Source organism: Rattus rattus, chromosome 6, assembly GCF_011064425.1.
Source record: "Rattus rattus isolate New Zealand chromosome 6, Rrattus_CSIRO_v1, whole genome shotgun sequence".
Taxonomy (NCBI): Eukaryota; Metazoa; Chordata; class Mammalia; order Rodentia; family Muridae; genus Rattus; species Rattus rattus.
In genome coordinates, this window is record NC_046159.1 from 48,104,934 (window position 1) to 48,130,142 (window position 25,209).

A 25,209-nucleotide genomic window follows, 5' to 3' on the forward strand; every position below is an offset into this window, starting at 1 on the left:
GCTGTATATACATTTTATATTTAGGGTCAAAGTCGTAATTGCTTTTTAGAATACAAATTATAACTGTCTTGCAAATGTTCCTGAATAAAGGACATTCCCTGACAACCAAATGGAACTTAGCTTTTCACCTCATTAAGCCAAAAGGCAGAGACATTGGACATGGATATTTTGGGGAGAATAAAAAATGCTCTCTTATTATTGTTATCAAAGTTATATTTTTTAAAAAAAAATAATCTTAAATCCAAATTGTATTTTGGCCTAAATTTCATGAGAGTCCTGTTAGTAGAATTTGAAGCACATTCATTTTTATTCTCTCTCTCTCTCTCTCTCTCTCTCTCTCTCTCTCTCTCTCTCTCTCTCTAATGAGAAAGGATTGAGTAACTCGGGTCCATGAATTTTTATTTTTAAGATTTTAGGCAGTGATTCAGCCCTCTGATTACCAGAGTTCCTGCATATGTTAGAACTGATTGAAATTTCACTGTGTTAGCCTTTTCCCTGTTGGAAAGTCTAATAAATACTGAAAGGACCACGAGACAGGCACACTCAGCATGGGGCCAGAATCTTCCAGGGCCCAGGGAGTGAAACCCTTGACAATCAGGGCAGTGGGCAGAGTTGCCCGGAGTCACTGTGTGTCTCTGCCAGGTACAGAGTCTGTGCGTGTGGGTTCCGGTTTCACACGCCTGCACGGGCTCTTCATTCTCTCGCCATTCTTCTTCTCACACACACACGACACACTGTCAGTGTAAGGGCATGGTATTCTTGTGGCCAAACGATTCTTTTTAGACCCTTAGAAAAGTTGGAAGCACCCAGAAGGCCCCACCTTGGATCCACCCACTGACATGGTCTTGAAACTCTACCCTGACTTAATCTCTGCCTTCAAATTTATGAGTCAATGGCTCCCTCCAGATTCCCGGCACAGCATTTCCCTGTGGTGATAACCGTGTGTCCAGTTCTGTGGGGGTGATGGTGGTGCGAACAGGTGGGAGACGTGTGTGAGATCCAGCCACCCCCTCCTACACCGGTGTCCCCGCACAACAAGACCCATTGTACATAAACAACATCCTGGTAACTTGTATTTTTCATTTCTGTTTCTCCATTTCACTTACCGGTTTTCTATGTATTGTTGCAGACATCTCAACAGTGAGCATGCGCTGGACGATAGAAGCACAGCTCAATGTAGAGTACAAATGCAGGTTGTACAGCAGTTAGAGCTACAGGTAAAGCCACGTTTATTTCTAATATTACTTCAGTATTCCTCAGCTCCTACCTCTCTGCAGCGTTCTGTAATGACTTCCTGTGTGCTCCTTCTCTGACGCAAACCCCACAGCCCGTTGTCTGTTTGATCTCATTATTGTATCCTGTTTTTTTAAATTATTATCTGGGGAAGCTTGGCCTCAGCGCACTCCTTGGGCCTGGCGCTCACACCTCTCTGGGCTCTAAGCAGCGTTGCGTGTGCTGCCAAGTGTGACTTGTCAGCCTGAGCCTTTCTTCCCTCCTTCTGTCTCTTCTTCCGTCTTCTTCTCCTCTCTCCCTTTCCTCTCGTCTCCCTCTCATTCTCTCTCTCAGTCTCTCTCTCTCTCTCTCTCTCTCTCTCTCTCTCTCGCTTTCTCTGCCATCCCTTGTCCGTCCCACTTTCCGGTCATCTGTTGTTGCCAGAAGTTGCTAATGATGTAGAGGTGGAGCTGGGGGGTGTGAGACTGAGGGAACATGACCGGGAGCGGACAGAAGATGAGTGTGTGAGGTCAGGATGGATGAGGGAACGCATAGACGTGTGTTCCTGAGCCACGTGGGAGCGATCTGAGCAGTCCGTCCCTGTTTGGCTTTGGTTCCTTTTCTCTCTCTCCTATCTGTCCCTGAGAGTAATATATTACCCTGGGTTCCCTATATATTTTAAGTTCATAAACACCTATTAATGTATGATGCATATGATGTATGTATGTTTGCCGTATCTGCAACACGGTTTTTGGAAATGTTCTGGGCTACGTTGAATTGTATTTTATGACTGGAGATTAAACTTGTGCAGTTTTCCTGGAGCTGGGGACATTTTTCATGTATGTTGGACTTGTAGGTAGAACTTGCGGATGCACCTCCATATTTTAACAGTAATCCCCCCCCCTTTTGGTGTAATTAATTGAAAATTAGTTTCTGAAAGTAAAAATTGGGTCAGAAATGGAGATTATGAAAATGTAGAGTTGCAAAAGCCTGACCCTGCAAACCCCATTTATGCAACCGAGTTCCAGGACGCTTTTGAGTGGTTGATGACTCAGGACGCTTCTTCCCCGAGCTGGTCCAGTGTAGGCAAGAGGTTAGCCGGCGAGGGGAAATTAAAACAATGTTGTACATTATATTGGTACCAGCCATGGAAAAGCCTATTTTGTATGCAAGGCAGCAGTGCCGAGATATATGGAGAGCCCTAGGCTAAGTACAGAAGATAATTACATTTGGAGTTTTACTGAGTTAAGTCATTTACAGCTTCAAATAGTTGCAGAGAAAAATCAGCCCAAACACACTTAAACTTTTTGTTGTGACTTTTCAGGACAGAAAGGATTTAAAAAAAAAAATAGCTGTCTTATATGAGAAACTACAATTCTGTTAGAATACTTTTTTCTCATGAGCTATTTTCTTGGGCTTGTTAATATTTTCCATTCAGACAGCAAATATAAACTTAACGAAAATAGTGAGATGTTTGTACAGGCTTAGAACACACCACAAAGCCAGTTTTCAGAAGCGTATTTAACTCGAGCATATCTGTAGGGAAGAAAAGCAGGTAGGATTACCCCACTCCCCACATCCATTTAAAAGTCAGACTTTGCAAACATGGATTCCACTGAATAGATACCTTACGGCCCGAATGTCCATATGTTCATTGGTGGTAGTATTTTCAAAATGCTGGATATCTCTAGATTGATTTAAACGCTATGAGGTTACATTCCTATGACAGGCATAAATAAGTTGTTGGAGCCGTCACAGTTTGCCCAGGTAGGTCCTCCTGTCTGTGTGGTGATCGTGGGCCACTGTAGTTATTAGGGAAGTGGGAATACACCTTATCAGTGAGTACACGCTCAGCACAGAGGAGGGTGGGAGAATGGGCAGCGTGAGCCCATCAGTCAGCCAGGCTGTTATCTCCTGGCAGCTCCTCTGATGATTTTGGGTGGGCACAGCATAGGACTAGAAACAGATTAAGAGGAATGCAGGACTGTTTGCAGGTTTCATGAGCTCTGAGATTGCAGCCTTCAGCTTTGATCAACTCAAAGGCAGGCTTTCCATTGGGTAGAAGACACATAGCTGATCTGGCTGGAGGTCAGCCAGGTTGTCTAGCTAGCTACCTGGGACCTCACAGTGTTTTGACTGAGAGTTGCTCTCAGGGAGAAGAGACATGGTGGACATGACAGTCCTGCGGGTCCCTTTTCTTCTTAGTTTGAGAATGCTGATATAAGAGGTACATGTGATACTTGGAATTAGCACGCTGTCGACATCAAGTGTGACCTCATACTCAGACTATGAGAGAGGGGCTAAGTGGTCGAGGGTGAGAGACCTTCCAGGAGAGGTGGAAATCACGTTTTATTGTTTATGCGTTGCATTACACTGAGACACAGACCGGCCAAAGCCCTTTCACTGACACCGTGTAATGGTTTATACTCCACGGGAGCTGCACCGGAAGCCGACAACATTTACTACATGGCCGCTATAGAAGTTTGCCAAACAACCACTGGTCAGAGGGATGAGAATTATCTTTCTTTCTATTAGTCACTCATCTCCTAGGCATCCCTGACCGTCTACAGTTCTGCCTACCCCTCCATATGCCTCCTCAGCCATAACGTGTCAAACCTCCAGTTCCACATCAGTCGGAGCACTGTTCCAGCAGCATCACAGGACAAGCGCTTGCCCACCTTTGACTGAGGGATACTGGGTGGCTTATTCATGTCCTTACAGAGCGCAGCCCTCTTTGGAGGCTCTGTGAAGGACGGTAATGGTTAGAAGTGGGCAGAGCTGCCCTCCTTTTTCTTATATTCTACAAGGGAAATTGAACAATAAAATAGATGACAAGTGGGAGGCTAGACAGTGGCTGAGCAGTTAAGAGCTCTTAATGGCTCCTGCAAAGGACGAAGATTCCCAGTATCCACGTGACAGCTCACAACTGTCTGGAACTCCAGTTGCAGGGGATCTGACACATCCCTCTAGCCTTGCAGGCACCTGCACGTACACGGTGTACAGAAACTCACACGCCACATACACATATACATAAATTATAGATAAAACAAATAAATCTTCCAAAACCATGAATGAGCTGGGCTAGTGGTGCATAACTTTAATGTCGTACTCAGGAGGCAAAAGCAGCTGGATGTCCAGGAGTTCAAAGCCAGCCTGCTTTACATAGAGAGTTCCAGGCTAGCCAGGGCTAGGTGGCAATACCCTGTCTCAAATAAAAAGCAAGCAAACGACGACGAAATACCTCACAGAAACCAAGCAGGACTGCCATTGGCTAGCTCGTGGACCTGGGCTCTTCATAGCAGTAGGAGTTTACTCAAAGGAGTGTTCCAGGGCTAGAAAGGGACCAGCCAAAACTGGATTAGTTATTACCGGATCAGACAATCAAAATCTGCGAATAGTTCCTAGTCTGACTTGTTTCTGTGGTGCTGGGGATTGAATCCAGTCAGCTAGTCAACTGTTCTACCACTGGGCTGCACTCCCTGCTTGAGTTTGCCCTAGGAATTCACAGCTCTCCTGCAGACTAGGTGAAGGAGAGTAACTTTGGGAGCTTTGGGGACACCGAGCAAATGTGCTTAAAGCTGGATTCCTTATCTGCTACCTACCTACCTTCCTACCTACCTACCTACCTACATACATACATATATATTTCAGTATTTCTACTGAATATTTTTTGTTTTATTTTTATGTCGGCATTGCATAAATCTATGTTGTAAATTACCATTATTCTTTCCCATTTTTGATTCAAGGGACAAGTTGTCACTATAAAGCCTGAGGTGGCCTTGAACACACTGCCTCAATCCCTTGAGTATTGGGATTACAAGCATGCCTTACCATGCTCAGCCTGAGAATGTCCACTTTACATACCCAACTATAGATCACGATGCCCATAAAACCAGAGCAGTGGGGGCAGGCAGGGACCTGTAAGAATACTTGGGGGAGACAGACTTGGATGCAGACAGCCTCTCTGTTGCTGTTCCCTGTATGCGTGATCTCCCATTCTCAACCACAGGCTGGGGCAGCACCTAATCTAGGAGAGAGATCCTGCACAGCACTGGCCCAAGGAATTGCTTACTTTTGCTTAAGGCATTTCTTTCCCAGTCCAGGGAATTCCTGAATGAACATCTTAGTTTCTCAGAGTTAATTATAAAATTGCCAGTTATTAAGGTGTAAACTTGAGAAATATTTGTAGCACCGTGGCAGAGGACACTAAAACGGTTCAAACAATTCCAAAAAAATGATTCTGTATTTCCATAGCCTGCTGCCTAGCTTACTGCTTTGTGTTAGGAAGGGGTAGAGGCCATTCCTTTGCCCCTATTTTACATGGGCTCCTACGGGATCTTAGCATGTGCATACATGACAGTTCCTGTCTAAGCCAGAGGATAATAAAGGATATAACTAGGTGGATGAGTCAAATCCAAGCATCTGAAGCTGGCAGAGGCCACTTGAGTGCTGTCCTATGTGCCCGCAGTACCCTTGGTACATATTGTCACCCAGAACACAAGATCCTTGGGTCTCTGCTCCAGCACTCGCAGCTCCTGAAGAAATGAACCACTGTTAGCCTGGAGAGGTAATGGCTGCAGATGTTTCCCTCCTCGGGGCTGTTACTGTAGTCTCCACTCCAAGCTTTGGAAGCTCTCCTACCAGCACTGGACATGAGAGCTTCCCTATATCCATGTAGGTAAAGTATGACTGGATTCACAAAGCCCATGTATCTGCCAACATATCAGTTACCAAGCAAGGGAGGTGTGCATCTTTGAATGTATACTGAATGTTTTCTTAGCAGTGAAGAAAAGGGCTGGTCAGTTCCATTCCCAGTTTGTCCTTGAACTGGTCTTCTTGAGAGGAAAAGAGAGTCAGAATACCTTGGAGCTGAAGTTATGTGACTTTTCAGTATTTCTTTCTTTGTTTCACTATTTGGAAGCCAGTTAGAACGTCCTCCCAAGGGAGTAGATAGGGGTCAACCCTAGCTATTACTTAGGAGCCAGACGTCGTGAACCCCGGGAGGCCCTCTGAGGAAATGTAGACGTGTCATGGCAAGAGAACATGGACCACAGAAGTCATGTGGGTCAAGGCCTCTTTGTTAAGTTCAGATGGAAACATTTTTTATTATTCCATTTGTTAATTGTTTTCTCTGGATGAATTTTTCTGAAATGATATATAAAAACGTGAGATGGACTTGCCGAGGTCGAAATTTTGGTCTTAACTGGGCCGTCAAATGAACAGCTTTCCCTCCATCTGCTCCTGCCAGGTCTGAGGGGCCCAGGTGCAGGGGCTGGGGAAGTGTTGGAAGTAAGGCTAGCCTACCGTACCGTGTAGCACAGGCAGGGGAGTCAGGAAACACAGGATGCCTCTGGGAGGCCCTGGTGCCCACCGGCTACCAGGTGTCAACTGAGTGTGCACATTCACATTATTTTAGCTGGTGGACCTAGCTGGTGACATGCGTAGCAGTGTGTTCAGCCTGTAAGCTGCGGATGAGCTAACACACACACAAAGATGTACAGTGCACAGGACATAATCCCACCTCGGGAGAAGGAAATACTGAAAATCAAAGACATGAGGAAGCCCAACAGTGTTGGCCTACAAAGACAAGAGGGGCATGGGCACGTCTTCTTGAGCATGTAGACTGTTTTTGTCATGAGACACAGCTGCGTTAACCACTTCTCATCCTCTTCAGTAGGTTATGTTTTTTGAAATTAAAAAAAAAAAAGGTCTGGAGATGATGTCATTGTGTGTCACAGGGATGTGTTCCTGGACAGGCTTCCCCCAGCCCCTCAAATCCACTGATAGTGAAACAGTCGAGGGCTGGGGATGCAGCTCAGTTAGTGGACTGTTAGATTCATATGCATTGTGCCTTGGTTCCATCCTAACACACACACACACACACACACACACACACACACACACACACACACACACACACAAACACACAGAGTGCGAAACGGGCAGGAGGAAAAGGAGGACTCCTTTTAACGGATGGGCATAGAAGAGTGTGTTAGTAAGTAGATTCCATGCTCCTGTCACTACTTCCCTTGTACTGAAGTGCTGGATGGAAACGAGCAAGGGGCCCCTGCAGTCTAACAGTAGGAAAGGAAGTCTAGCCTGCGTCCAGTACCACAGCAGGCACTTTTAGGTGCCCTGCACCAGACAGTGGCAGAGGCTGTTGGCAGAAAAGTCCCAGGTCAAGGCAACCACCTGAGAATGTGGCCACATTGTATAGAGGAGACAGGAGATTCTAAGAATACAGTTATTTTTTAAAAATTGGTCTAGCAGATCAACACCAGAGTGTCCAGCCATCCCAGCCTGCCCTACTATGTTTTGAGGAGAACCTAGGATTTCCAGTTTAAAAGATGGGGCAATCCCAACCGAGACAGGATAAGCTCCCCAGCCTGCTACTGTGGGAGGCATCATCCACTCTGCTGTGTCCGGCTTATAAGTAGCTTGGAGGGGCTGGAACAGCTCTCGGGTGGCTGTTGGCCCTCTCACCTAAGTTGCTGTCCCCGAGGCTTTGTACCCACAGCTTATCGAGCCCCCTTCCCCTTGTTAAGAACTCTTGCCCACTTCCCCTTATTCTCGCTTATTTTCATGTGAGGAATGGAAATTGTTTATGTAAGGAGTGGAAATCAGTCTGTGGGTTGGATCTACTGGGCATGCTTACTGTGATGTTTCTCTATGGTTTGCCAAGGGTAGCATTCTGCCTGTGGGGCTCTTAGCCATCACTGGCATCTGAGAGTCAAAGCTACCATGTTCATTTCCCACCCATGAACAAAGGATACTGACATTGCTTAGTGTAGTGCTTCTCAACCTTTCTCGTGCTGCAGCCATTGAATACGCCTTGTCATGTTGCCATTGAATACACCTTGTCATGTTGCAGTGACCACCCCCAACTATAAAATCATTTTCTGTTGCACCTCATAGCTGTAATTTTGCTACTGTTGTGAATCACAGTGTAAATATCTGCTTTGTAAAAGGGGTCACTACCCACAGCTTAGAACCACTGGCTTAGAACATTTCAATAATCTGTTTCAGGCAAGGTAGGAAAATCCCAACTCCTCACCACAGCCCGGTTACCATTTTGTTGATGGTGCTGCCTACAGTATTGCCCCAAGTCTCTTTCCTTTCCCAAAGGGATCCGCACTTACCCTCCTAGGACCAGTTGCTAGATTTAACATCTGGTCTGTGATGTTCTGTTTATGCTCCTTGCCTGTCTTCGAGAGCTCCCTCCCATGGGACCCTGCCCAGGGATTCTGGAACCGGTGGGAAGTTTGGTAACTTGTCCACACTGGGAACTGTAAGCTGTATGGAAATGTCAGCAGAGAGAAGTCTTGTACAGGTTTCAGTAGCAGGGGGAGACATTAATCCCAACACAAATTAATTACAGTATGGGCTTTGCATGTGATTACCCACCATTAGCGGAGCTATTTGTAACCACACCAGCTTCCTAGACTTTAGCAAATATATTATCTGTAATGTGTCCCCCTTTGGCCCTTTCTAACCCCATTTGTGGCCATGCTCGGGACATAGCAGCGGCCCCATAGAACCTCACAGAGTGTCGGGGACAGCAAAGGCCTAACATTACCGGTGACCTCCTGTGGCCGTGGCTTCGAGGCTGGAGCCAGGGAAGGGGAGAGGGAGCGTCTGGGTTTCTCACTTGCACATCCTTCTTTGAAAAACCGAGACACTTATTTTTCATAATTTAAAATCCTGCCTCAGTCTGCAAGCATTAGGATTCCAAGACTATGACTTGAGTATTAGTATGTGTCTGCTTTAAATGTCAAGAGAGTCTTTAGTAACAACATGTGAAGAATGTTAAGACGGCAACAGAACACAGTAAAAGTAGGGAAATTCTTGAGTTGGGGTGAAATGAGGCATGGGTCACCCACTTTCTGAACATGGTAACTGATGGTCAAGAAGTCTGTACAAGTGTGTCCTGGTGCTGAGTTCAGAAGCACGGGAATGGCGTGGACTGGATGCAGAGTCACTTTTGGTCACCAACCCGGTTGATGGAGCATTCCTTCCTCCCAGACAGTCCTGTTTAGGGTGTGTGGATTTTAATTCTGAGCCCGTGTTCCATTTCACTTTGGTCACGTGCAGCCCAGGGAGCAGCGCAACTGTGTACTTTCGGCCACAGTCGGTTCATCTGTTGGCTCCCCCCTACATAAAAGCTTGCTGTGAAAGTGAAATAGACCCTGGTGACATCCAGGCAAGAACCGGGTCACCCAGACCCCCTTGCAATCACTTGGGCTGTTGTGGGCCTTACACAAACCCAGGCTTCCTGTTTGCAGAACAGGCAGAGTAGCAGGTTTAAGCAAAATGTCAGATCCCACCTGCTCCCCAGATGAGGTGCCAGCTATCACTGTCAATCCCAGGTCCTGTATCAGATCATGGTGAGGAGTGATATAGGGCAGATTTTTTTTTTTCCCATTCTAGGACGGTCCCAAGGGGGTTTGGAATCAGACCATCTGGGTAATGTCCATCCTAGCATTATAAAGCAGGATTATAGTTTTACTTTTGTCCTTCCTTGGCTTCATGGCCTTACGGGTATTCATCCTGCGTGCCTCAGTTTCCCCAACTAAAGAACATAAATCAAGTAGGCCCAGAGCCACAGGGATCTTTCTGTCTGCCCAGGCAGGCCCATGGCTTGCCCTTCTCCTCACCTGCCCCTAATGACTGCAGTGCTTTTGCATGGAGACACTCGCTCATTCCAGCAGGGCCCCATCCGTCACTAACACGACCTGCCCTTAAAACGTCCTCCTGACAGCAGATAGAAGGCGGGTGAAGGAACCACAAACTCCGTCCCCTTCTCTTTGGCATGTGGCGTATGGGGAATCTCCCTGGGTTTTGTCTTTGCAGACAGTGAGTGGATCACCTGGCCTTTGGCATTAACGAGAGGTGTTCGAGCACTGCGTGAGTCCTGAACCTCCACAACTTCGTCTATCTAAAACCCAATCTGAGGCTTGGATAATAGAAGGGGGCATAATCATCCAATAGAGAATAATCATTTGCCCAGGACAGAGTGAGGCCCCAGTATAAGTCTGTCTGCCAGACTTAAACCCCATCTTCCCGTGCGTCCTGTCCTAGTCTAGTCTTTAAGACATGGGGCTTCTCTCCCCACCCAGACTCACAGCTGACTCCATTACACCCCATTATGTGGATCCTGATTCCAAAGATACACCCAGCCAGTGTAGACTAGACTGACTTAATTTCTCCTTAAAAAAATTTTTTTGCAGCAGGTATTTTTAACCTCCATGAAGCATTCATTAGCTGCACCGAGCTTGCTCTGTGCGGAACTCATGCTCAGAACAACCCTATGAGTTCAGAGATGAGTACTCCATATTTAGAAGAGAAAACGGGATGCTGGGGGAAGGATTACAGAGTGTGCTCCAAGGCCAGAATTCGAACACAGCCCAGTAGGGGAGCGGATCCATTATCGCTCCCATTCTGCTGCCTTTCAAGAGAGTTGGTATACAGACTGGGTAATTCCAGTGGGCCCCTCCCTGCTCAGGAGCGCCCCCTAATGAAACCCACTCTCCTGCTTGAATGCCACGGACTGGGGGAAGCGTTAGAGAATAATTCTCTTCTGATATCATGTTCTAATTTTTAATTTGCCAGCAAGATTGCTAGTTGACCTCTGGGCAGTTTCTCAGCTCCCTTTGGTGGGAACCCCGAGTGAAGAGGGAGCACCAAGGGTTTGCTCCCAACCGTATCGTTCAGTGTTCTCACACTTTGGAAGGACATGGCGCTGGAAATGTGGATGGCTTGGAGGGGGTTCGGGGGATGCGTTCCTAGTGCAGTAAGTAAACGTCAGGGTGTGGATGTGGCTTTCGTCCACATCGTTGTTGGTCCTGTCTGCCGGAAGGTCAGACTTGGTGGAGATGGGAGGGATCACGCCTGGTGCTTGGGCTCCAGATTTCTCCTCTCGCCATACTTACTACTTACTCCTCGTAATTGCTACATCGCAGATGTTTACCCCCAAATTAAGTCACAATTAATATTCGGCAGACTCTTGCGTAAATACCACCTCTCACCCTTTAATTTGTGTTGTTCAGCACGGGCAGTCTACTTCCTTCACGGTTTCCGAAAGAGTGACATGCGTGATGCATGACTTAATTCCTTTCTGCTCCGTCGTAGCTTTCAAAACAAACTTAGAAAAGTAAATAATAACGCAAAGGGACACTGCAGAAGAGCGTTTCAGTTTCAGTGTATCTCCAAAAAAAATCCCACAAAACAAACAAACAAAAACACTTTAGGGCACTTAATGTAAAAGAAAATAATGAACAGCCGTAGAGAAATGCTGTTCCCCACACTTTAACTGTTTTGTCTGCGCCACTCTGAAAGCTCGGATTCCTTTAGCATTATGTGTTTACAGCCTTAGTTTGGCAGTTCAATAATGCACCAAGGAACAGGGGCGAGCAGCATAATGCAGATCCTAATATGGTATCGTTTTCATTTCCTGTTTGTTGAAAGATAAATGCTAACACTGTAAGCTCCCCCCCCCATTTCTTCCTCCTCATTTATTCCTCCCTGAACCACAAGGGAATAAAAAGAAATAAAAACTCAAATGTGATATGGCCGTTAACTGAGCCAGCCGGTAGGGATGACACGGAAAGAAGTGTGTTTTCTTCTGCCCTGCGTGGCGCCAGTCCCCTTTCTCTGCTTCCCCCGACTCTCCTGAGCCCCTACTTCCCATCTCCCCACTACCAGAAATAACTTGGTTAAAAATGTGAAGTGGATCTAATTTGGGCATAATTTTAGACTTAAAAAAAAAAAAAACCCTGCTTTCTAAAGATTTAAAGTCAACTATGAGGTATGAAAGGCGTAGGTTTCTCAGTCTGCTTCTAAGGCTCTGTTTTAGACACGCTTGTCTGTAAAGCTTTGGAAGACGCACACACGTGTGCAGAAATACTCCTCCCCTTCCTATGTCTACGTTGTCCCTTAACGCTCCATCCATCCCCTCAGCCTCACTTTCCTTCTGGAGGCTCTGTTCCTCACCACCTCCCTAAGAGTCATCATTGGAGGTTCTTGTCCCAGCTTCCTTGTGATATAACAAAGTTATCACTGTATCAGACTAGTCCAAAACCACCGTAAAGCTTCTAGCACCCAGTGAATAGTGAATGTCCGCTCTGCCCATCCAGGTAGAAGCATCTTTAACATCAGAAGGTAACCTTTTTACGAAGTGAGGATACTGGGATGATTAAGGAAGCATCTAGCGGGGGGTATTTGATGTTCAACACCTGAAACAGTAAACTTACTGCTCACCTCAAAATGGGAACCCCTCAGTTCTGGTATGCCTGCTCCTCCCAGCAAGACAGACTCAGCTAACTTTCCACAAGCGTATCCAGGTATCCGTGAGTTTGTCCACAACCACAACAGATGAATTTATGAGTGTGAGCTAGCTGCTCGTCTTCCCGTGGCCCCGTCATGAATCAGCGTGGCTAATGGGCATGATTCACGCTTGCCTTTGAGCCGTCCGTGTTCTCCAGGACTCCTTGGTGCCAGCAGGTCTAGAACGTGCCAGTTAAAGTCTAATGCACCTTGTGTTGGGAAATCCTACATCAACACCTCAGATGATGAAGCAATAAAAATGACTGTCATGTTCTGTAGTGCAGTAGTCAGTGGGGTATTCATAGTTTGGGGTGTTCAGAGGAGTCACACATCTGTATTCAATGACCTAACAAAGCCTTTTCTTCCCATTAGCTTGCAAAAGACAAAGAGCGCCTGCAAGCCATGATGACCCACCTGCATGTGAAGTCTACAGAACCCAAAGCTGCCCCTCAGCCCGTAAGTACTGTCCCCACCAGGGGGAACGACCTGGTGGCATTCCTCCTCCGCCTCCTAGGGCAGATGTGGATGCCAAAGCCCTTCCCCCACTTGGTTCTTTTGGCCTTTGATGGGGAAGACCAGAAGGAAGCTAGACCTAGGCAGAGACCTGGGATAACACGGGCGTGATGGTCCTACTACATGGTTTTGAGGAGTCTCCTTTGCAAAACTCCTGGTGTGGGCTCCGTTCTTCACCATAAACCGACCTCATCAGCACCGGTATCACTCACATTTCTGGAAATTTCCTAGTAGCTTTAGCTGATTATTCAAAATGGAGGCCATGCCTTGGTTCCTGATTTTAAGATTTGTAAAATTTAAAGGTACGCTGGCTTTATTTGATTTTGCTGGGAGTTCCTGTGTGAAAATTAATTGAGCGTTGACAATCTATAGTTAGTAGCAGCAATTTTAATCAACACGCAATGATGCAGCATAATGGCAAAGTATTGGTTTATCTGTTTTGACTGATATTTTTTTTCTATAAATAAAGCAAACACACACCCCTATATGTATGACGTACGGTGATAGAAATAAAACGGAGTCAGACTATTAACCCAGTAAATATGGTAGCCTGCCAAGATGCAGTTGGCAGACAGAATTAATGTCTGAAGCCGAGCACATTACTGAGATACAGGACATAAAATCATTAAACACTCCATGCGTCCATTTTTACTGGGGAAGAGTCTTAGCTACCAAGTATTTCACAGTAAATGGCTGCAGGACTGGATGACTAAGCTACCAGAAAAGGAAGCAGGGGTCGGGGGTGGGGCAAAGCTGTCGGAGCTGTTCCCACCTGTCCCTTCTTCTCAGAAGAGCACTGGGAAGAACATGGACCCAGCTGAGCAAACTGCCCTGAGTGCTGCCCTGACTGAAATGATTTGCCTGACTTCTAGAAGAGTCATGACTCTTGGCAAAGGGGAGTGATTGTCTCGGACCTCCCCGGAAGTCCTCGAGGGCTTTAGTGAAGTGCTTCCCCTAGGATGAAGAGTCTGAGTCTTCATTCACACCTAGCAACAGGGAGAGAGTGAGATTGTCCCTGTCTCCCTCCATGGATTCAACCCATCAGTGTTAGTCATGATTGGATGTAGCACTCTCGTAATAGACTTGTTTTGGATCAAGGCAGAGGAGGAATCCACGTACAGAGATGGAACCTCAGAGTCCTCAGTGGGTAACGGGGCTTAGACTAGCTGGGAACACCATGTCTGTAAGCCCACATGGGCACAAGAGGACCCTTGATGATCTAGCTCCCCGTGGACCTGCCAAGTAGCCAATAAACAAGAGAGAAGCAGCTGGGGGTGAGGGAATGAACAGCAGAGGAAGGTTTGTCTTGATTAGTATTGAAAAAAAATGTTTTACATTCTAGCAAATTATAACTTTGAAGGGGACCTCCTACTAAATTTATTTTTAACTGCTCTATTGAAAATTCTCTACCACTAGTCAACATTATCTCTTAGTAGCTCAGCACAGTATTTCTTTATTAAAAGAAATAGGCACGAATATTTTTGACTGAAAAATTAATAGCTTTTGAATTCATACACAGCAGGTTTTCTTTTGCAAAGAAGTCCAATATCGCTGCACAGCACTTCTATAACCATTTATTTAGAGTCTAAGTCAAACCTTTGACAGCTAGAGCGCTGCTACAAGCCAGTATAAAGAACTCCAAGATGTAAACCAACAATAGGCCGTCTGTGTGAGGTTTGCCATTGTCAAATACTTAGATTGTTTGGATTGGTTTATGTAAATGTGCTGTTGTATTACCCTTTGGAAAAAAATCACATTTGTGTATGAAAAGTGGTTCTCCTCACAGGCAGTATTATAAATTCCTTATCCTTTAACTTACATGTAAGAAGTAAAAATTGGTGCCTGACACGTAGATATTGTGTGACACTCTGTTGTCGGAGTGAACCTGCCTCCTTTTCATTTATTGGGAAATAGAAAATTTTATTATAGATACCATCTTAGAAATCAGGAATTATTAAAATATGTATAGGTGAGGCATTGGAAAATTAATTATAAAAGATAGACGTGTAATGTTTTGCATAAATTTTCACTTCCTTGCCAAAAGAAAAGAAAAGAAAAAAAGGCCCATGCATATTTCAGACCCCTTGATGCTTTCAACTTTAGGGACTGGGAGCTATCTGGTGACTGATCCTAACATTCAAAATATTCCCTACAGCCTGTAATTAATTTATTCCTCCCTAAATAATGGAACGGCTGGCGAGTGTTTGAATGAGTATCATTCTAGAATCTGTGGTTTGAAAGAAACAGTCACCAAGTTTCACATCTAACCATAAATGGGGACTTCCATGTCCAACCTTGCCAGCGAGTTTACGAAGCTCTTTCTTTTTCCATTTCTCTTTAAAAGGGAACTTGGTGTTTATTTTAAAACTTAGTCACTAAGTGATAGAGTGCTTTGCTGCAATGTGGCCCTTTGCTAAGTGCCATTTGGGTGGCAAGTGTCTCTCTTGTATCCAATGGTCCACCCTGTCCCCAGTTCATCCCCTGCCATGAGTTGCCAAGATGTTCTCAGATGGTTCTTACGTCAGCCCAGAGATGCATTTTCTGGATCCCAGCGAGGGGCGTGCCATCAGATGTGGATAGTTAGAGGATGTGCACACTCTCAAGACTGTGCCCAAGGGTGTAGATGAGGTGCTGAGCTCGACCCACAGTGGTCCGGAAGCACATGGCTAATGGGAACAGTGCATCCCAGGCCTTGTGTCCTGCTGACTCCTGGGGGAACAAGTCTTCTGACGGCCATGGCATCTCTTCTCTCGGCATCAGAACTCCTGAATTTAGAAATCAGTTCCATCAAGAGATAGTTACTTGGCCTCCATGGCATACTGAGCGCGATCAAACGAGAAAGACCAACATGCCATGGAGGTGTTGGGAGTCCTGTGGACAAACTGCCAAATAAGTATATGCATACTCATACACACAGAGGTTATTTGCTGCATAGAAAATGCTGTATGTGACTAGGAAAAGTGACTTATGGAAATGACGTGTCATTTGGAACCTAAAAGGTGAGTAGGATTCTCTGGAAGGAAGGAGGTCAGCTTCCCAGCTCTTGCCTCGAGTGAGGAGTGGGTACACAGATCTGTGTGTAGGAAGAAGGGAGTGGGAGAGGGACGTGTACCGTGAGGATCACAAAACAGAGGTGTGGAAGGAGGAACCAATCTTGGAATTCTGCTGCCCTTTCAGCCAGGCCCTGCTTAGCTAAAAATCTAGCAAGTTCTAGAGTGCCCAAAGAGGGGAGGCTGTTGTTGACATGTGTTTACAGAAGCCAAATTTGTTGTCATCTTAAGATTTAAAAGTTCTTCAGTTTCCCACGGAAAGAGAAGCAACAGCAAGGGGAAGAAAATAGCCCGTGATTCCTTTGTTCCAAACCCAGTTCCATTCCCAGAGCAAACAGCACAATGTCTATACTTAACTCTATGAAGAATTGGCTGAGATTGATCTGGAGATGGGGGTGGGAGAGGGGGAGGGGGAGGGGATGTAACTGAACACAGAGCAACAAAAGGAACCGAGCCTGTGCTAGGACTCTGCTAAGTCGCCGATGACTTCTTACAGAGATTTGGCTGTGCTGCTGTTAGGAGAGTGCGGTGGAAATTCCACTTCATAACGAGGAATGGGGGAGCACCTTTGCTTTGGTGGGGGGGTTCCCTGCACTTGTGAGAACTACTCCCCAGGCCTGGAGAAACCACATTCTTTGAGATTTGGTGGGCAAGTAACTACAGCACAGGCAGAGGAGACTACTTTATGAAAAAATTCACAGCACACTGTTGGAGTGAAATGCAGCTCGAGATTTCCCCCCTTTGTACATCCCCTTAGACTCCAACTCTGGCAATTAGGACTGTTTTGAAATAGCTTTTAGCTCCTATCAAAACAGAGTGCTCCCTCTACCCTTTAAAAAAAAAAAAAGCCCGTGAACTTCAAGGGGTGGGTGATCAGGTGTGGGCTGCAGGAGCCTTGGAGCAGTGATGGCAGACTCTCACAAAGAGGAACTCTCACACGCGGCACACAAAAGCCGTTTTATAGACCGGTTTTGTTAAGTCCCCTTCCTCACCTCAGGTTTGTTGTCCCTGTCCCTGCCAGAAATGCCACCCTCTGAGTCTGTAGAATAAGCCGCTCTCCCATCAGTGCACAGAGTCCTCTCAAGAGGCCTCTCCTCTGCCACCCACTGCCCTGCCCTCTGTCCATGGGGGCTGAACTTGGTGATTCATGCCAGCAGAGGCAGCTTCCAGTCTCTGAGCATTGCAGGTGGGGGCAGGACCTGAGCCGCTCGGGCCCACTCAGCCAACAGCAGAGAAACCAGTTCTGCGAGCCTGCAGTCCCTTCTGTGCAGCCCTGGCCTCTGGTGTTTTGGTTTCAGGTTTTTCTTTTGTTCTCAGAATCTGTTTTCATGAGAAGCAAGAGCACAAACAAAAAAACAAAACAAAACAAAAAGTTCTTGTGGGAATACTCCCTGGCAAGTCAGTTTCTGTCTGGGGTTTACACCAGCGGTTTGTTTGTTTATTATTTTTTAAATCCGAGTGACTCACTATCCTTGCAAGGGAGGGAAATGTGCTGTAGAAAAACTGAAGGCTGATTTTTATTTTTAGGAAGGACAAAGTGCAATATTGGGATGCTGACGGGATAGTTTCAGTGGTAGAAGGTCCCAAGAAAAGTCCTTCAGTAACCAAACCACGGTAAAAAAAAAAAAGGCTTGATAGCACAGTCGTTGGTATTTTTACTTAAAAACCAAAAGCCTGCAGCAACTTTAAGTGACATCAGAATTTAGCTCCTGGCCAGCGTTTGAAAGAGATTATCTTTGCTGAAATCATCCCTTCGGTGGCAACTTGCCATGGAGAAAAATATCTGCGTTACTAGCTTTTCTAAACATAGCAACCTTTTCTTCAATAGAAAGTGATCACAATGAGAAAATCGGGCTTTCCGTCAGGGGAAGAAACCCTCCCGGCCCCCATCCCTTCCGGCCCCATGCCCCAGAAAACAAAATCTCTTTTAAAACCTTACTCAGAAACACAAACCATCAAGGCTTTCCGTTCTTATTGGTGATTGGATAAAGATTTAATAATTTACCATTAAGATACATATTTCAAGGTAATGGGGGGGGGGAACCGTTCCCAGTGATTTGCTCTTTTATCTGTACCTGTGTGGGCACACAGGCATGTGTATGGGGGGGGTCAGTGTCCCATGTACGCTTCAGTCTTTCCCCCACCTTATTTTTTGAGATACAATCTCTCACTGAGCCTGGAGTGCTGATTCAGCTAGGCTGTTTCTTACCAAAAAGTCCCAAGAGTCCTCCTGTCTCTGCCTTTTGAGGGCTGGCCTTATAGGTGTTGACCATCACAGCGCCTTACTGAGGACTTGCGCTCCAGTCCTCCTCCTCAGGCGAGCTCTTTCCTGACTGAGTCATCCCCTCAGCACCCTGGTTTGTTCTTTAAGCTTGTGGTAAGACTGGCGATTATTGTTTTCAACATTCTTGGTAGGGTCCTTCATGGCTTTATGTGAGCTCAGTGTCTTTCGAATCCTTGGGTAGCCTCCTTACCCAACCTTTTCTCCCCGAGACACATGCGCACATGTGACTGCCAGACAGAAGTTTAAAAGTTGAGGAACTTGCACAGCAGCCGCCAGGGTTGTGTCTCATTAGCGGGTTGGTCCAGCCTTCTGATGGTCTTGCGTGGCAAAGCTCCCTCTGTTTGGAGTTCCCAGCATCTTGTTCTTCCCTTGCAGGCTACAGTCATGTTTAATTTAGAATCCAGGCTCCTTTGGCAAATTAGCAATTAGAACAATTTTGTGGGAATATGTATATGTGTCATTAGTTTTTCTGCAAATTAATAGCAAGGGCAGAGGTCAGGCAGAAATTTTCCACTTGACTGAAGCTCTTCCATTGAGACTTGGCACTTGGGTTTGGAATGGCCGCAGCTGTTCCCAGACACCCCTTTCCTCTAGGAACTGTCTTTTAATTAGTTTACCTCATAGCCATCATTACAAATATTACTGTCTCCCCTCCCCGAAATAAAATTACTGTTTCTACAAAATATTCCAGCGACATTGTGCGCCACTGCACATTCATGGTGGGGTCAGTCGAATGTACCATTTAATCATTAGATCACCTCCGTCCGCAAATCCTAATTAGAGTCCTTACAATACATTTTTATCTGGTAATTAGCTGAGATTGGCCGCTTCCTCTGTGGCTTATTAGAGACAGCCCAGCAGTGGGTGTGAATCACGGTGTCATTTGTCAAGCCTAGTAAACCCTCTCTTCGGGCTCAATGTTTATTTCCAGTTCCTACCTACATTCAAAAGCATCCAGAAAATTCAGCCTGCATTGCTGTCTTCCCGTCTTGTGCCAGTCTAGAAGGATCTGTTTTTTTCATTGTTGCTGTCTGGGGCAGAACAGGTCCAAGCATTATTAAACCCCATAGAAAAGCTGCAGGAGTCCGGTTCTTTGCACATCTAGTGGCCTGTCTCTGTGTGTGGGTTCACCAGTTTCTTCTCAGATCTGAGTATTCAAAACGACGGCTTGTACCTGCTGAATGGTCACATAGGATTTGCCGAACTTCCTTTCATAACTGGTAGGGGGCATTGAGATAATGTTCTTAGGCTAGAAGGAGAAATCGGGATCTAGGGTGAGACCCCAGAGAAACTGCCTGGGTTTTACATCTGCTTTTGACAGTAAGCACTTCAAGGACAGCAGTTCTGTGGTTTAGTTCTGCTTCCAAGCCTGTGGAAGTTCTTGGTAATATTTATTGAGTGTCATTCATGAGCAAGGATAAAAGCTGTTCACCGGAGCTTTTCCAGAAGCAAGCGTAACTGAGAGGTGGAGATGTTTATAGCATTCATTTAGACATTAACTGGGCATAAGTAGAGGGGGCAGCGGCTGTGGGACCATACAAGAACGTGGATTGACTTTGGGTCTGAGTCAAGAATACGGACAAGCTTCCTTTTCAGTCTTTGTAAAACACGAGTAGTTTGTAGGACTGTGTGAATGAAACGACGCCTCTCAGAGCAGGTGTTTGAGAGGATGTATTTTTATGAAAGATATCTGTGGCTTTCCAAAGTCTCCTCATGCTCAGGTTTATAGCATCTGAAGGATCACACCTATATATTTAGGATCTTTCTACACTAATTTCCTGACGCCCTCCAACTTCAGCAGATTGCCAGCCCTGGGCACTTGTTAAGGCCTGAGGGGAAGAAGGGGTCAGCCTTTGCTCTTCTGGATGGCATCTTGCCCTGCCCTGTCCCTGGTCTTTACTCTGAACTGTTAGCACTTGGTTTGCAAATGTGTGTCACGGTCGGCTCTCTAGCACCATTGGGAGGACAGCTTACCACATTGCCCCTGCTCGCTGAAGGTCAGCGAGAGTGTGCCCCAGCTTGCTGTTCTCGACACTGGCGGCGCGTGGTGTGCTGAGTCAGTATCTCAGACTGAACACAGAAAAGCCCACCATTTGGCTCTGAGTACCAAATCTGGGTTTTTCGGGTAATGTTCCTTTCATGGCATCAGGTCCTTCCTCTCTCTCCCTTTGGAACTTACTGCACAGGGGGTAGTCTTGTGCATTCGTGCTGTGCGAGTCTAAGTGGCGTCTTCCCAGTACACCATCCACAAAGAACACTTGTGCTTAATCTGATGGTGGCAAGAGACATCATGGCAGCTGACTGGAAATGCAGCATGATAAAATGTCGGCCAAGTGACAGCGTACTTTATAGATGTTTCTGGGGCCTGGGAGGGCTCTCTGAAGTACTTGATATCTCCATAAACATGGGGGAAACCACTAGGTTCTTCTGCGTTGTCCAACTCAAGGGCCTTTTCTGGTCCCAGTCAGTTTTAGAGAAGACTCATCCCTTCAAGTAGTGTGAGAATGGTAAGGAAGAGTGCAGTAGCACAGAAGGAAGGGGAGGCATTCGTTAATACTGCCCCACGGTGCTTCAGAAACCATCCGCTTCCATATTTGGACTGTTTACAACTTTTAAGCAACCAAATATTGTACTTTATAGAAACAGACGGCTGCCTCCACGGTAGAGCCACTGCTGAGCAGAAGTCACAGGTCCATCATGCACAGCCCCGTGGCGTGTTCAGTCACGCGGTGGACTTGAGTCCCACAATTTCTTGCTGGTCTCTGTAGTAGTGTCTCAGAACCCTGTGTGGCCTCTTAGTAAATCCATTGCAATCTTAAGGTTAAAAAAAAAAAAATCACCCACCGCAGCCTTGCAGTCGTGGCAGTACGTGGCTGAGACCAGAAACCACTGCACGCCACTGCAGAAACGAGCTTCCCGACACTGTAGCTCAGCTGGTGTTCCTTCGGTCCCCAGCCTTGCTGCTGTGCAAGGGAGAATCCCTCTAACTGAAAGTGTGTCCCGTGTAAACATACCGATTTGGAGAGGTAACCCAGGTGCGCCCCAGTCTTTCCTCTGGGACAAGAGAGGTTTTCACGGTTGCTCGAGTTTCTGTGGCTGTTTGGTTTTTTTTTTTTTTTTTTTTGCTTTTGCTTTTCTCAAGACCTTCTAACCAATATCCTTCTCCTCACAGCTGAATCTGGTATCAAGTGTCACCCTCTCCAAGTCCGCCTCAGAGGCTTCTCCACAGAGCTTACCTCATACTCCAACAACCCCAACCGCCCCCCTGACTCCCGTCACCCAAGGCCCCTCTGTCATCACCACCACCAGCATGCACACGGTGGGACCTATCCGCAGGCGGTACTCAGACAAATACAACGTGCCCATTTCTTCAGGTAGCTACTCTCTGTCTTTGCCTGGGGCAGCATGGGGAATCTGCAGTTCCTGTCGATGAGCCCCTTTTTAAAAAGTGATCATTAATAGGACAATGATTCTTATTTAGCAGATATTGCGCAGAACCAAGAATTTTATAAGAACGCGGAAGTTAGACCACCATTTACATATGCATCTTTAATTAGGCAGGTAAGTAAATAACATGGACCGTGAAATGCTATCAAAAGGTGTATGTGGGTATATTATATTGATGAAGTAGATTTAAAACCACTTAGTATGCAAGCATGCTCAAACCTTTTCTATAAGGTTTTTAAAAACTGCAATATATAACATAATTGCTTTTGATTAAGTATTACAATACGATGTGATTATTAGGGAATTCATTTCACACAACAGTGAGAATGAGGCTGTTTAAAGATGGCAAGTCAATTATCACAAAGCTACAGTAATCTCTGATCCCTAGAATTAATCTGAGCTCTAAATAATTACTGAGCTTTAATCAGCTAGTGAAATGTTTTGCATTTCTCTTTGATTCTGCTTTATGAATGACTAATAAATTAATATTTCTGTACGGAAACAGAAATAAAAACTCCAAACAATTAGATAATTCCATTTCGAGTTTTGCTATTGAACCGTTTAAAGACAACCGTTAATCTTCGATCATTTTGTGAAACCTGTCTGAGGAGTTTGCTCTAAACTCCAGTTCTGGGATTTTTGGGTTTGGTTTGGTTTTCGTTTTCATTTTCCACAGTTTCATGAGCACCGTCGAATGTTCCTAGTTACTGGATTATAAATTACTTTCTTCGGATTCTTGCCTCACAGGCCATTCTCGAATCTCCAGAAAAGCAGCTAACACTAAACGAAATCTATAACTGGTTCACACGAATGTTTGCTTACTTCCGACGCAATGCAGCCACGTGGAAGGTAAGCTTTGCAGTCTTGAATTTTGACCTTTATAGATGAGAGGATCTTGTGGAGAAAAATCCAGTTACTGGGCGACAAGAATATTCCCCTTGCACTGGGAATGTGACTAGGAGAAGCATTTCATTGTGACTGAAGTGTTCAGATGGAGGAGCCCCAGCCCCTGCAAGAAAGGTGTGGCTGGGTTTGCTGGAGAACTCTGCGTAGGGAAGGGAGTTGACATTGCCACCCTTAACTCTGAGGTTGGCCCTATCGCTTCCATAAACCATGGGTAACCGACAGTCATTTTCAGGGGCGTAACTAGGAGCCAAGCTGAGTAAGATCCTTCAGTGGTTAGATCAAAGCTCATCCGCCCCACAAGTAGAGGAAGCTGTGTAATCCATGTACTCACACAGCAAAAAGGGTGATTTCTGCCGGATGCAAGGTATCAATTATAAGAGTGGGTTCATGGTTACCCCAAGAGAAAAGGGTAGTTTCAGAACTATGTAATGTGCCGCTATCTGCCATAGACCAGGTCAGCTGCCAGACCTCCCGACTAGATAACCCCGTAGACACTTGGAGTCCCTTCTAAGTTTCATTAGCATTGATTCCGTGTTCCATTAAGCCTCCTTGCCTAGGCATGGTGGTGCGTGCCAGGCATCCCAGCATTTGAGAAGTAGGGAGATTTTGGGTACAAAGCCAGGCAGGGCTACATAGATAGCCTTTGACACCTTCGCTCAGCTTCCTGGTTTGAATTTATCACACAGTGCCGAGTAGATCTGTTCAGTGCTGCCTGGCATTTAAGATGTCCTTATCCATAGTCTCAGTGCAACAGGTACTCTTCTATGGGACTCTACCTCCTTGACTTAGTAGGAAGAAATATGTTTTGTTTTTCCTCCTCAGATTCTATAAGAAAATTAGTATAGGCACAGAATTAATTCACCAGCCACATGGGGGCTGACAGGAAATTATACTGCAGGTCTTAGCTTCATTTCAGTCTCCTGCCTCGGGAGATAAAATACAATGACTCTTTAGCTACAAATCTTTTAAAAATTTAGGAAGGAGAAGCGTAAAGAAGACATTTTCCTCCAAATTGCTCTTTATAAATACCAAATGACCACATTTCAAAATAACTACCAGTTGCGGATGTGAATTTCAAACTCAAACCTCACTTTTCCAGCTTTGCAAAGTAAAGGCAGAAGTGTCACTAATACAGACAGCCCCACACGAAGTACTCAGCAGACAGTTTTTCTGTGTGTCCTTACCGGGACAATGATCCGAAAGACAAAAGTGGGATGGTGTCACTTGCTGATCCTTTTTTTCTTTTTAAAAACTCTGGATTTTTAGTTGCTTTCTTTTTTAATATGCAGAGCCCTCTAAATCACCTTTGCTCAGGATTAGCCCCTGGAGTCTTTGGATTTTTTTGTGCATTTTGATACTTCGGTGATTGACACCGCCTTTCTCCCCAGGTGTCTCCCTCACGGGTGCACATGTGCTCTCTTGATTTTGCGAGGGAAGTGGGCTTTATTTTCTTTTGTCTCCTCCATGATATTGGAAGGGATAATTCCCCAAGCAATCTAAAGAAGAATTTGTTTCCTTAAAAGCTAGGTCAGGTTTACCTGTGTAGAGCTCTGTTTTTAAGCATAGCCTTTGCCAGTCATGGCAGTATCAGGAGCCTACTTCCAGCTGTCCTCAGAGTCCCCTGGGAGCTCATTCTGTGGAGTCCACTGGTGAGCAGATCGTCATAGAAGTAATAAAGATGTGTCCCCTTATCCTCTAAGTAGTGTGTCACAGAGAAGAATAACTTTTAGGTAACCTGATTAGTCACCAATCATTGTTTCCCAGAAATCTGAGAGACCTCTGAGAGTTTCAAGATTTGTCACCAAGAAAGCAAATTACTGTAGGAGAAGAATGTAGCTTGTCTGAACAATACAATGCTAGGTTCAAGTGAGGGCTTACATAAGGTGCCAAAATCTCAATACATGTGTCAGCTGCCTCTGCCTTCCCCAAGCCACTTACTCTGTGTGAAAAAGCAAACGAAACAAAACAAAAGCTGCCACTAGTCAGTTGTAATAGTCTCAAGTCCATCATTGTGTCAGGCAAGACTGAAGTGTATCCAGTTTGGTTATCCAGTCAGGGTTGTGGATTTCCCTGAAAATATGAGACATTTAGAGCCTCTCTGCACTTGAATTAAGAGTATCCTTTTTGTTAGATGTGAAGGATCCCACTCGGCAATGCCCAACAATGACTTGTAAACATAAGAAATGTAGAAACCTACTGCGGGAATATAGTTGTTTTGCCACTGAGAGCCCTGCTTGTTAAGTTCTTGGCATGTGCTCAATTAGTTAAAGTTGCTTCTCCAAGTAATTGCCAATGTTCACAAATACTCTGGAAGCTAAGGCCTTGCTTCATGGCTGAGGCCGAACTCCCGTGGCCGAGTTAGCCCCCTCATTGTCTTTGCCATACAAGATGGTACTCTCGGTGGTAAAATCCTATTTAGGACTTTCCTTAATAAAACCTAGGCATGGTCTCAAAGCCAGACATTGCTGTGTATTT

General features: G+C 45.6%; 1 protein-coding gene across 10 annotated transcripts in view; it reads left to right on the forward strand.

The window, feature by feature from the left end:
• Foxp1 (forkhead box P1) overlaps window positions 1-25,209 on the forward strand; it is a 388,377-nt gene that overhangs the window by 346,143 nt on the left and 17,025 nt on the right. For 8 of the 10 annotated variants that reach the window (XM_032906023.1, XM_032906026.1, XM_032906024.1 and 5 more), the window contains 5 exons: window positions 1,130-1,217; window positions 12,907-12,990; window positions 21,554-21,755; window positions 21,863-21,942; window positions 22,576-22,677. In XM_032906023.1, the coding sequence (XP_032761914.1) occupies window positions 1,130-1,217; window positions 12,907-12,990; window positions 21,554-21,755; window positions 21,863-21,942; window positions 22,576-22,677 (556 nt within the window). The remainder of the gene's footprint in view (window positions 1-1,129; window positions 1,218-12,906; window positions 12,991-21,553; window positions 21,756-21,862; window positions 21,943-22,575; window positions 22,678-25,209) is intronic. The other 2 variants (XM_032906025.1, XM_032906031.1) reach the window with 1 other exon arrangement.